The sequence below is a fragment of the Adiantum capillus-veneris genome, chromosome 9 (genome assembly GCF_014529385.1).
Source record: "Adiantum capillus-veneris isolate H3 chromosome 9, ASM1452938v2, whole genome shotgun sequence".
Taxonomy (NCBI): domain Eukaryota; kingdom Viridiplantae; phylum Streptophyta; class Polypodiopsida; order Polypodiales; family Pteridaceae; genus Adiantum; species Adiantum capillus-veneris.
In genome coordinates this window covers 8369787-8383179 of record NC_140939.1, presented here as the reverse complement: position 1 = coordinate 8383179, position 13393 = coordinate 8369787, and the positions used below count along the sequence as shown (strand labels likewise).

At 41.3% G+C, this 13393-nt stretch overlaps 1 protein-coding gene across 4 annotated transcripts; it reads left to right on the top strand.

Annotated features, from left to right (window-relative positions):
• The first annotated feature begins 6988 nt into the window (after window positions 1-6988).
• LOC147450102 (uncharacterized) lies at window positions 6989-9587 on the top strand. 4 transcript variants are annotated; one of them, XM_086519439.1, is made up of 5 exons: window positions 6989-7440; window positions 8391-8598; window positions 8687-8813; window positions 8920-9314; window positions 9464-9587. In XM_086519439.1, exons 1-4 carry the CDS (start codon window positions 7375-7377, stop codon window positions 9311-9313), a joined length of 795 nt encoding a protein of 264 aa, XP_086375565.1. In that variant the 5' UTR covers window positions 6989-7374; the 3' UTR covers window position 9314; window positions 9464-9587. The 4 variants fall into 4 exon arrangements, with proteins under 4 accessions (XP_086375565.1, XP_086375564.1, XP_086375566.1 ...); XM_086519438.1 differs by having other exon boundaries at window positions 8920-9333; XM_086519440.1 differs by lacking the exon at window positions 9464-9587 and having other exon boundaries at window positions 8944-9401.
• The last annotated feature ends 3806 nt before the right edge of the window (window positions 9588-13393 follow it).

Genomic DNA, 13393 nt, shown 5'->3' with positions numbered 1-13393 from the left:
GATATTTCCTGCTTACACCATCTTCCCAAGGTAATATGTTCCAAGTAGGAACACCATACTCAAATGGCATGAATGGGTTCTGATCATACATCAATTCAATAGGCATGCAACCAGTCACGGTCCATAAAGCATCTGGTAGCAACCTTGGAGATTCACACATCTTACCTTTGCATGCCTTAGCCAAATCTTTGACAATAGGAGGATATCCTCTTTTTTTTTCCCATTTCCCTCTGATTATAAGCCCAAGTCAAGGCTAGTTTGATACCCCTTGTGAAGAACTCCCTTGCTTCATCTGCATCTAACTCACCCACACAACCATAGAGGCAACCTACATCTTCAAGCAAAAATTTACAAACTACTTCTGTAGTTTTTGTCCTCAACGCACGCCCTTCCGCTTGATTTTTCAAGCCTCTCGTGCAAGTACCAAGTATCTCATTTGCCAAAGTCCTGAAGGCATTGTGGCTGGATCAATAACCCATTTATAGTGTATGGCTAATGGGTAGGTAGGATGCAATCCATCATGATAGCGTACATTAGAATACATTTGGCATGTGACACAAGACTCCACAAAATTTGCTACATCCTTATACATGCCTTTCAACCAATACCATTCTTTCACTTTGGCAAACATAGCCCATACACCTTGATGCCGGGCATATAGGCTTTCATGAAGCTCTTTGATAATTTTGAGCTGAGTAGGCTTATCACATACTACTCGCAATGGAGTCCATATCTTCTTTTTGGATGTTTCCATAAGTAGCCATACCTCAAGAAGTATCCATATGCTTTCTTTCTGATGCTTTTGAATTTTGCTTCAGTCCAATCAGCCTGGTTTTGTAAAGTACTTAGGTAATGACATATGAGCAACCATTCATCCTCGTAAAAACTCCTTTGAGAAGGACTCAAGTGAAGATACAATGAATATATCATCACACTTTGCATGAGAAGTTCTGTAGAATTTTGTGCCCACATCTTCTTCTTCATCAATCATATCATCCTCATCCTCATACCTTGCCCTTGAAAGCATATCTGCCATTGGATTATCTTTTCCTGCAATGTGATTAAATTATGGGTTCAAGGACTCTATATAAGCAATCCACCTAAGCATAGCAATGTTAGGAGTAGAACAACTTGCAATCATTTCTAGAAGTGGTAAGCAATCAATCTCCACAACTACGGATACTTTAATCAAGTACTCTTTGTCACACTTTAATGTTGTAACCACTCACCATAACTCCCTTTTTATATGTGGATATGCTCTTTGGTGAGAGCTTAGAACCTTGGCCACAAATCTCACCACATACCTATGTTCCTCTTCATCATCTTGTCCTATTTCCCATCCTATCCTTATTGGACCAGTGTCCACTGCCACGATCATCGCGATATTCCACCCTCATAGTTGACCTTTCTCAAAGTGTTGAAGACAACATCAATCACTTCAACTTTATCATAGCTTTTACATGTACAACATTCCATTGAAACCTTTGGTTTTTCCTTAGCAATTGATAAAGAGGATCTGCAACATGTGCATAAAGTGGAATCCATATGAGATAGAAGACACATGCGCCTAAAAATATTATCACCTTCATGATATTTATGCACCATTATTTCATCCTCTATATTGCATCCACTTTAATTGGACAAGGTCGATTACCATGAGAACTACAAAGATGCCCCAAAATCAATATTTCTTTTGATTGGCACGTCATCAAGAAAGGGCATTGTGATTTGAGGTATGAAGTCACGTAGGATTTTGTTCATACCATTCATCATGTGTGCAAACGAGTTGGTTGCTCCTTGCGGTAGGGTACACATCCTTACCAAAGCAAAGGTGTTCTCATGGTAGTCAAGTCCCCACTTTCCATTGCTAGTTGGAACGGATCGTACCGTGAGGACAAATCTCCATAGAATATATCTCCCTTCCTGCAAATGCACATGCAAGCTCATCTACAATTGACCTTGTACCTATATTCATGATTGTGTGACTTTGTTGACAAGTTGCATGTCCTGAATGAAGCGTAGAGCTCCATTTTTCTTTTGTAATGTGAATCATCTGCTTGAGTAGGGAGCACACAAAGGTTCCAAAATCCCCATCTTTATCTTTTTATTGAGTAAGACTATAAGCTTTGGCAAGAGTGCTTTTGGCATTGGAATTGGTTGTAGATTCCAAGGTACATGAGGTATAGTAAATATTACCATTGGTTCGAATATAGAAGGATCCACTCACCCTATCTCATGCAGCTCAAATGCAAATCTTTTCCATGTTTGGAGAGCATATGTTCAAAGAATTTCCTTTCAACTTGTGTCAAGGAGTCATTGCTTCCAACTTTTAACGTCTTCAATGACTCTTGCATAAACTTGTGCCCAATTCTTTTTGGATCTCGGAGACTAGGTTGCAAAGAAGCTTGCTCCATCTTTTCCTTGCATTTTGAAGGTAGGCAGTGCTACTATTTTCACCTTCTTTACTATACTATCTTGTACTTTGTTTCCACTCGCACTTCTAGATCTTTTTGCACATTGAAGAACTCCTCATTTTTGAAACCTTCAATGATTCTATACATGTCCATAGAAGCTACTTTTACCAGATCATTTCTATGTTGAAAACTAGAACATGCTATAGCATTGAGATCACCCATAATATCTACAAAGAAACCTCTTCAAAAACACTTGAAATGTATTCATCCTCATCTAGAAAATCATGGTTTTTGTATTTTCTTTGTACACTATTTACATGTTATTTTTGTCCTTTCTTTAAGTCTCAAAGCATTGAAAAAGATACTGATCCGTCCCTTCTATTAGGGCACCTATAATTTGTAGAAAAAGCTTCGTCCCCCTTTGGATCAAATGAGAACCTTTTTCTTCCACTACACTCCCATTTTACGATGGTACTTGGCCAAAATACCTCATCTCCCTTTGATCAAACTCTTTGCTTGGTTTTGGTAGAGAGTGTTACCTTAAGCTATCACAATTTCTCTCATGGTCAACACAAATTGTTAACAATTGAACGGATTGGTTTCCATCTTTGCTTTTGGCCCTAGCATAAGCAGATCTATCATCCAATACTCTTGTCTCCATTCGCATTGTGGTGATGTATGGTTGTCCAAGGATTAGAGGATACCTTGATATCTCCTGGACAAAGAAATTTTGCTCATATTTCACATCCCCTATGGTTACATTAACATTTGGACAAGCACCATAGATATCTCCCAATGAGTTGTTTGCAACCCTAATCATCCACCTGTGGTCAGTAGTATCAATTGGCCACTTTCCCATAATTTTATACTCTTGGACATGAGATTAATCTTGGAACCATGGTTTAGCAAGGCCACATAAGGCTCCTCAAGATCCCTACCTTAACTAAGGTTTTTGTTGTAGCCCTTGCCCAATGGTTTCTAACAGCCTACAACATTCTCATCTTCATCCTTTTGTTGTACTTGTATTACATGTCAGCCTCTGAATGAATCCATTAAATCTTGTCATTTTCTTCTTATGATGTCGATGATTTCCTCATGAAACTCTGCAATGCCAAGGACTTCTCCCAAAGTAAACTCCACCTTGATGTTTACACTTCTTGTGATGGGGGTTCCATTGATACAGGTTCTTGAGAGGGACCTGGATCCTTTCTTCCTCCACCTCTAGGAACCCTCTTTGAGGGACCTTCATTCCCATTTTCTCTCCTGCATTTTTCTTCAACAAGTGCCTTGTTGGTTCAACACTTTGCAATATAGGCATGGAATGACAAGGCATCTAGTCTCAAGACGGATACAATCTCCAACTTCGTGTAAGATTTCTTTAGTTAACTTTCCCTTTGTAGCTAACTCCATCGTAGATGGCCACGCATCTTCATTATCCTCATTCACATCTTCAATAAATTTAGATCCTTTGAGAATGACCTGACCATCCTTCAAGCCAAATGTTGCTACTTTAACCATTGAGATGGCATGACTAGTTGCCATGTCCTCAACTAGGATTATATTCCCTCCTTTGCCAAAGTTGGTTGCCAAGGGCTCTCCTATTTCACTAAGATGTATCTTTCCCTCTTTGAAGAAGACAAGATCTTTGCCAAGACGTCTCTGAAGCTTTCACAGTCCCTTCTTGGTTGGTATGGGATGTCACACCATATGCACCTATTTACAGACCCTTATCTGTTTTGAGGTCTTTGACTTGACTGTTGTCCACCAAATGTTTGCGCTTTTCCTTCAAGCCTTGATAGCTTTAATTTTAGCTCACATATGCCCTTTACAAGTTCTTCAAGCATAGATCCATCATCCTTAGAAACTACAATAGTAGGTTTTGGTTGGCTTTCAAAAATAAAAAAAAATTGGAGTACCGTTGTTCATTACCATCTTGTCTCTTATCTGCTATCTTTTTGCCAATAGGGAGACTGTATCTTGTACATCATTCCATTCCATATTCAAACCTTACTCTATATCTTTGTCTTCCTAGAGAAGCTCTAATTTTTCTTCAATTTCTTTGCCCGCTGCTTGTAGGAAGAGTTCTACCTTCTCCCTATCCAAAGAAGCTTGTTCAGTTTGTGATAGCTGAGCATAGCGTCACTCAAACTCTCTGAGAAGCTATGTAGCAAAAATCCCTTCTTTAAGCTTTGCAACCTAATCTAAGCAAGTTCTTTTGGTCACCCTTTCAGAGTCCTCCATAAAGTAGTCTTCTTTTAGAGCAAGCTTGAATTCCTCCTAGTTTCTTCCATGAACATTTTGGATTGCCCTAATATGGTCTCTAATATCTCGGACACAAAATAGCCCAAAACTTCAGACCATGTCTTCCTCAAACACTCAATTCAACTCCTTTGTGTAATCTCATAGATACTTTGCGATGTCCTTGCCATCAAACTAGTCAATTTTCTTCACAATGGATTGCAATGCTTTGGTGGCTGAAGTTTGTTGTCTTCTTTCTGCCGCTTGTTGTTGCTGCATATACATGGAAAATGGTTGAAACATCTACATGATTGTAGGATCAAAGTGCATCTTGTGTGTCTCTAAATTTTCAGCCATTGCTATGAAAGTGTGTAGATCGATCCACAAACTCCCACCCCAGTAGTTCTTGCAACGGTTTCACCAAGAATATCGAGAAGTCGTGTTGTCTACCTGAGAAGGTGCGAAGCCTTTGGCTGTGAGACTTCGTGATGAGAATCACAAACACTTTGTGAAAAAGTGTTTATAGAGAATCACCAACCCTCTTTCTAGAGATGGTTTAAAGTCTAAGAGCGTTCGTGACAAAACAACCCACAAACCATCTTTCCTATTGTGCTTGGAATTTGCTTGTTTTTGGAAGCGAGCTAGTGATGGAAGGATCACCAATTCAAATCCAGTTTTACTTAAAAAGAGCAATTAAATACTACACTTTCAGCCATGAAACCTCAACTCTTATACAAGCACAAATCCCATTCAAAACCCCAAACTCTTTCATGGAATCATGTAGCCTTAATACATTGGGCGATTGGATGGCTGAGATCAAAGCCCCTCCGCGCCCCCAAAATTTGGGCCATAGATCCCTCCTGACTGACCTCATGTGAGATAGTGACACGGAGCTACTACGGCCTCATGAGACCTCTCAACAGGCGATGAGCTCATCCCCTCGTGTTAGCAGATGTAAAGCCTTAACTCTAGGGCTTTTAGAGACCTACATGATAATTGTTAGAACGGCAGAGAGACGTTGTATTGGGAGGCTCGCCCGGGGAACAATGACCAAGTTAGGAAAAAAACTTTTTGTTTTGGGGGAGGGGGGGATAACAAGAATTGCTAATGGCTTCAAAAAAATTAAAAGGTATTCATAATGGCTTAAAAAAATTCAAAAGGTATTCATAATTCAAAGAATCCCTCAATAACAACAAAAAGGATACGCTAGTTTACATCACAAAACCAAGGGCAATGATGAAGCACGTAGATTTGCAATAGTATTAGGTGGACGTGAGAAGGGCGGATACAACATTGAGAGAGAGAGAGAGAGAGAGAGAGAGAGAGAGAGAGAGAGAGAGAGAGAACGAGCAAGGATACTTTAAAGAGAAGAAAATGTTAAAGGAAAAATAAAGGAGAAGAGAAAGACAAATATATCAATGTAAAGTAGACCACCTCTTTACATGGACACAAAAGGTATGTTCACTTTCCTTTGTCATATGCCTTTTGACTTTCCATCGTTGTGTGTCTTATCATTTCTAAACTCACCCTTCACTTATGCACTTAATATGTTTTGAAAGACTTTTTATTTTTATGAGATTGAGAGACCTACTTTCTATCAGCTGGTATCCCCTACTTAGTGGCACATCAAAAAAGAAAATAAGTTTCTTAATTGATGCTGCCAAGAATATTCTTCCCCTCGTCCCCCCCACCCCCCCTTCAATATTCTCTCCCCCAAATGTCCACGTGCGATCCCCTTTGCTCACGCAGGCCCTGTGCCTCCTAGCCCAACCTCTCCATGACTGCCTACCCCCTGCCCACGTCGGCTTCCAACCTCCGAGCCCTCATCAGTCCACAGATAGGGACCCGCGTGCAGAAACCTCTGCCTGAATCCCCCCTTCGCCTGCAGCGGTTCCCGCCTGCAACTCCAGCACTGAGAGAGAGTGTTTTGCTTGAGCTGATCGTACCAATACTCGTCCACACACACACACGCACAAACAGAGCTCGCCTCGACTCGTGCCCCTCAGCTCTGCAGACCAGCGCCCATTCGTGGCTTAAAAGGCTTGGAGAGCTGCCGCCCACCGCCCTTTAGAGGCTTCGACAGGTTTCTAGAGAAAGAGAATGGCTGGAGCTCCACCAGGTGTCGTAGAGAGAGAGAGAGAGAGAGAGAGAGAGAGAGAGAGAGAGAGAGAGAGAGAGCGCACCGCCCACCGCCTTTCTAAACATATGAGAGAGAAGATGACTCATAACCCTACAGCAAAAGAATATGAGGAGGATACGACTTAAAACATGATATTTTCACAATTGGCCACACGAATAGGAACTAATGTATTTTGCCTTGGACAAGGCTATAGAGGGGCCCTTTTTCCTTCACTGATATTCAATGAAATCCGATCTTGATTCTCTGGTATAGCAAACAAGTCAGGGGCGGTATGAAACCAATGGGAGCCTTTGAATTTTGAAGAGTTTCGTGACTCTTGAGCCATCGCCGCTTCTGTGTAGGTACTACTTACTACACTAGCACTACTAGAGCGCGTACAGAGGAGGAGGACATTTTCTTGTAAGTACACACAGAGTACATATTCTGGTCGCGCTCCGTTCGTACAGAGAAGAGGACAGAGAGGAGGGCAAATCCTTGCTAGTGGTGATGAAAAACAGCACCTGAGCGGCATTGCAAGCCCTTCTCCTCCTCCATCGTCGTCTTCATCCACGTTTTCAGCATGCGGTTTCCTGACTTCCATTAATGCACCTCTTTTGCGTGGCAGGATCGTCGGCTCTAGCTCTACAGGCACAACCCTACCTACTGGAGGTATCCTTCTTTCTCTCTTTTGTGGTTTTTCTCACATGTCGCAATGTTCTTCTAGGTCAAGCAGCATGCCTTCGCCTGTAATGACCTCTGCAGCCTCCATGATGTTACACCTCTGGGATGTCGTATTGCCAGCATTGCCGAGATGCAACATTGCTAGTGCAGTCCGATGTTAGTACGACATTGCTAGAGAGAGAGAGAGAGAGAGAGAGAGAGAGAGAGAGAGAGAGAGAGAGAGAGAGAGAGAGAGAGAGAGAGAGAGAGAGAGAGAGAGAGCTTAGGATGCCAAGCGGAGTTGGCACCGTTGCAGCACATGAGGTTTGAACTTTGGCCCCATCCTCTTGAGCCTTTGGCCTTCGCTCTCGAGCTTAGGATGCCAAACGGAGTTGGCATCGTTGCAGCACATGAGGTTTGAACTTTGGCCCCATGCTCTTGAGCCTTGGGCCTTGGCTTATGGACCATGGGACAATAGCAGCCTATAGGAGGACCAGAGGTGGTCAGCAACAACCAAACTGTCCAGCCTCGTATAACGGGTTCGGACGTCCATACAGGACTGGACAAATTGGATGTAGGGGTCCGTCCATCAGATGTGGACAACCATCATCGTACATGCTTTTATTATGGACCACCATTGTAGATGTACAGGCTTATATTCTGACAATGCTTGTCCATGTAACCGATATCGTGAAAGCGGGAATCAAAGCTCTAGCACTTGCTTTCACAACTGCTTGGACTATGGAAATGGTTGTGCATGCAACTTTCTTGAGGCATTTGTCGCACTTTCCTCTGGTTGCGCATTTGTTGGCTAGGGATGTGCATCACAAATTCTATGTGCGTAATCTTCTGAGTAAAACTAGTTTCTACTACAGCAGAAATTTCACAGCTTTGTTGAGTGATTGCGAAGGCATGTGATCAATTTTTTTTTTCTCTCACCCTTGTCGATGCATTAGCAGGATCAGAGAATGTGCTCCAATGCTTACAAGCTAGATTCTAGATTGAAGAAGTACCAGGTGCTGACTGGGTATATAAAATGGGAGCACGACGTGATGATGCGACGGCATCAGCTTCGCGTGAAAAACATGAAGCCAGCTATTGACAATAAATGTCCAGATAGAGGACCTTTTCTCACTTTGAACACAAAGAAGATGAGGCTTCAAGAAGGTTCAAAGCTTCTTCTTCTGGTGAAAGCTTTTCCATATTGTGACTTCTCATTAACATGCTAAGATTGTGGCTATTTATATTTGGCCAGATAGAGTCAATAAAATAGAGAGGAAAAATCGAGTGATAGTTCGAAGGTTGCGACAAATAAATGAAGTACAATTGCCTGATTTCTGCCATCGGAAGAGGAGGTTCCGGATCAGGGGAGATGCTTACAAGTGAGTTGTCGGTCAATTTGGATGTCATCGCAAAATGACTGCAATTCTTTGGGTTGTAGCGATGTAGCTAATGGTCTCATAATGCTGGTGACAAAAAAAAAAAAAGACTGAAGCCACCAAGTGGCCGCAGAAATTTTCAATATGATTGGGAAGCCTTGAAAGGCTCGACGCAGAGGCGGAGTTTACGCAAGCAAGAAACGATACTCCGCAGGCTTATAAATTCAAAGAATGTATCGAAGGAGGAAGCAAAGAAGATGAAGAAGTTTCTACCAAGGACGCAAGAAGGGCCGGTCGATTATCTGGATTACCATAATCATGACCAAAAGACAGAGGAAGGGGTTCCGGTGAGTGAATCGGTGAGATATTTGGAAGACGATGAACCACAAGGGATACTGACGAAGCTGGCCGCCATCCGACTTCACATGCACTATGGGGACTACATTCCTGGACCGGACTCTCCGTACCTCGACTTTCATACAAAGCATAAGAAATGTCTTTAAGGCAAGTGATTGTTAGGAAGGTAAATTGACCAAATGATGGGCCCCTTTTTTCGTTTATCCGTACAAGAAAAAACAGGCTCTTTTGTCTCGTTTCTTATGACAGCTCCTTCAATGCCTTAGTATTCAAGTGCTAATGATGCCTTATGTCAGGTAAAGCTTGAAGTTATGGATTTTATGGAGAGAGGACTGGCCTCCTGTGTTCTATGGGGGACATATTCCACGAGCTTTTTTGAATTGTTGCAAGGTATATGTATTTGCATTCACTTGTTGCAGACACACAGAGAGAGAGAGAGAGAGAGAGAGAGAGAGAGAGGGTGAGAGAAATTTTTGTCATACAATTCGAGGGCAAAAAGTTTCCTACGTGAGATGCGATGGTTTCAATGATGATATAGTAATTGATTCACTCAGAGAACAAGCTTTTGGCTAAAGTCTGATGCACAACAGGAGGAAAGCATTAAAAACTTGTACACATAGTAGGAAGATTTTATTGTGTCAGACAAATGCCTTACTCGGACTTTTGTAGTGTTGCCCCACTCCCCTGCAAAAACAATATTTGTCTTTTTTCAAACACACAATTAAGCAAGAACTTAAGACATGATAAGGCAGTAAACACACCTTTTTGTATCTGGATAAATTTTAGGTAACAATGTTAAATTAGCATTTAATGCATAGTGAGACCCCACTTTAAGCTCAAACACTTGTATAACATTTATGTTAAGCCTCTATCCTAAGGATATCCAGAATGGATCCTCCCATTTTCTAGCTTTCAAAGCAGCAAAAGTTATCCTCAGCCTCTTGCAAAATGCATTCATTACTCTTGTAGTTTTGTCAAGGACAACTTGATAAAGGCATGCAAAAAAATTCCAAAGGATTTCACGAAGCTATCAAAATTGATGCTAGCCACCTTCAAAACCAGAAGACTTATACCCATAACTCTCTCTCTCTCTCTCTCTCTCTCTCTCTCACACACACACACACACACACACGCACACACGCATCCTCACAGACAACACACACGTACATATGTTTTCAAACACACCCATTGAAAGAAATTCAAAATAAGCAGCATGTGACTACCAAGTAATGACCTGTGTGCATGATTCTTGAACGAGCTTTGATTCATTCCTTTGTTTTATGCAACCAAAGCTCGGAATGGGCAAATCTACAAAACCTTCCTTGAACTAAGCTCGTGTTGGACACCATTCACTTTTGTCCCAATCAACAAATTGAGCACATGCTAGTGGGTTTTCACATGGCATTTTGAAATTTATGGCATAGTTGTCTGTACCAAATCACCCCAAGGGTTTCTTCACACTTGTGACGAGAGTATTGACGCAGATGAACCTGGTTTTCTGCCCTCCGGGTATCAATACGGATGTTGATATTAGTGCCACAAACAAAACATTGATATAGGTGTCGATATATGTATTCGATATCTTGATATCAAAGCAGACATCGATGCCTATATCTACTCTGATATTGACGTTGCATTACCATATAGACCGACGCATATATCGACATTTGTAGGTACAAAAATTTAGGATGGCAAGACCAAGAGGTCTTGCCATCCAATTCACCATTGTAACATCAATTTAACTTGAAAACGTTGAGATGACACAAAATTTGAAGAGAATTTGTATTTCATTGATATAAATGTGTTATATACAAGAGATTGCCAATGCTGAACCTAAAAAGTATCGTATATAGTGTGAAAGGCTAGATTTTCAAAAATAGAGGAGTGCTTCAAATTGAAATGACATATAAACAATAAGTAGAATGTTGGGGTACAAAATGGAAGAATAGTATCATCCCCAATAAATACATGTACATAAAACTAAAAGATATGGTAGCGCATGAGTGCGTTACTCTAGCGAAGAGGTTTCTCACACTGCAAGGGCATTTGAATTAGATTTGCAAGGGCGTTACTCTGGCGAGAAAGTTTCTCACACTGCAAGTTTAGGTAACAAAACTATACACAAACACATAGTTTAATATGAATGAAATTAGTGATAAAAGTTTATATGTTTTACCTTGTCAAGTCGAGATCTTAAAATCTCCATGAGCTTAGCAAGACCATGGCATGCGTCATAACTGCTTTCAAATGGAGTAGTCTCACGATTCATCATCGCACACTGTTTAAAAGAATTGAAAGCAACACAAAAATTGAATTAAGCAATTACTTACAGATTTTAAATTGCAATTACTTAAAAAAATTAAATACAATTAGGTGAGTTTAGGAAATGAAAAAACAGATGACGGTGGAAAGTCAAAAGACATATGAAAGAGGAAAGTCAATAGACCTTTTTTGTCCATTGGTACATTTGTGTTTCTGTTCTCTTTTATTTTCCCTTTAGCATTTTTCTTCTCTTTACAATATCCTTGCTCGTTCGCTCTCTCTCTCTCTCTCTCTCTCTCTCTCTCTCTCTCTCTCTCTCTCTCTGCTGTATCCGCCCTTCTCAGGTCCAGCTGATACTATTGCAAATCTACGTGCTTCATCATTGCCCTTTGCTGCGTGATATAGACCAGCGCATCATTTTTGTTTTTATTGAGGGATTCTTTGAATTATGAATACCTTTTAATTTTTTTGAATCCATTATGAATACTTGTTATCCCCCCTCCCCCCCCCCCCCCCCCCCCCCCCAAATTTTTTTTTTCCCTAACCTAGTCATCGTTCCCCAAGTGAGCCTCCCAATACAATGTCTCTCTGCCGTTCTTACAACTATTATGTCAATCTCTAAAAGCCCTAGAGTTAAGGCTTTACATCTGCTAACACAAGGGGATGAGCTCGTCGCCTATTGAGAGGTCTCATGAGGCCGTAGTAGCTCCTCGTCACTATCTCACACGAGGTCAGCTAGGAGGGATCTATGGCCCAAATTTGGGGGCACGGAGGGGCTTTGATCTCAGCCGTCTAATCGCCCAGTGTATTAGGGGTGAACTCAGGGTGAACTCGGGCCAAAAACGGCGCCCCAAGTTCACCCACCTTGTGGGGATGTGGGTAGAACCCAAGACCTTGTGATTGCCACACGAATGTCCTACCACACCGTAGTGTGTGTTGTTGTCTATGTTGGCATAGCACACGATCACACCCTAATTTACCCAGTTCACCTGTCCCTAGTTCACTGGATGATCGGATGGCTAAGATTAAAGTTGCAGCGCCTCCCCAAATTTAGGCCATAGATCCCCTTGAGCCCTATGTCCTTCTCATATAGTGACGAGGGTAGTCACTCTCGGCCCGCATACTTCCTCCTCCTTAACCACGCCCCTGCTAGTAGATGATTGTGTCGCATCACGGACTCTAGCCATTCCCAACATGACTCTACGCTGTCGTGTTGTGGCATGACCATGATGTGAAATGATGTGTATGATCTCATTTAGCATGGATTTAGATGCATGGGACCAAGTGCCACAAAGTACCTGATGTACATATGCTTCTATGCGATAGCCATTACATGAACATACCTTACTAGGGAGTTGGAGCTCTGGGTGGCGGTGCTGGTTATACTAAATGCTTCTAGAATATGCATAATATAGATTTAGAATATGGTAAGTATGTTTGGATCATCCAGTGTACATACATCACCTACAAGTTCTATGCAAACAAAAACTACCAAAAATAAAGATGACGGATGGCGTCGTAAAATAGCATGGAAAGTGACCCAAAATGGAATATTGATATAATTTGATACATATCTACGCTTTTTATGCTTATGCAAGTGATTCCACAAATTTATGGACTTTTTGACTATGTTGGAGATTTTTCATATAAAAAATGGTCTTTTTTGGGTCAAAATTGAGATGAAAATTGTCTACTTTTGGTCCAAAGTGGAAAAATGGCCCCAAAATTGACACATCAGCTGATATGTCAATGGGGAAGAGACAAAGGGATGCTTTTTAGTGAAAAAGCCTACCTTTTTTCCCTTTTGGGAAATTCCTTTCATGGTTGCTCAATCTATGGGTAAGGCAGTTCAGTCTTTTCGCAATCTTGTATTTGAGCTTCTAAGGGAGTGGAATAGGGTTTCCCTTCATCAAAATGGTGTGTGGGCTTCAATATGGAAACTCTTAAATCTCTGAAAAAACAAA

What these genes read in the sequence shown, in the direction of transcription:
- LOC147450102 (XM_086519439.1), top strand. Translation starts at nt 7,375, where the DNA reads ATGCACCTCTTTTGCGTGGCAGGATCGTCGGCTCTAGCTCTACAGGCA. An exon ending in CACAACCCTACCTACTGGAG is followed by an intron (nt 7,441 to 8,390) that starts GTATCCTTCTTT and finishes ATGCATTAGCAG; the next exon opens with GATCAGAGAATGTGCTCCAA. An exon ending in GAAGATGAGGCTTCAAGAAG is followed by an intron (nt 8,599 to 8,686) that starts GTTCAAAGCTTC and finishes ATATTTGGCCAG; the next exon opens with ATAGAGTCAATAAAATAGAG.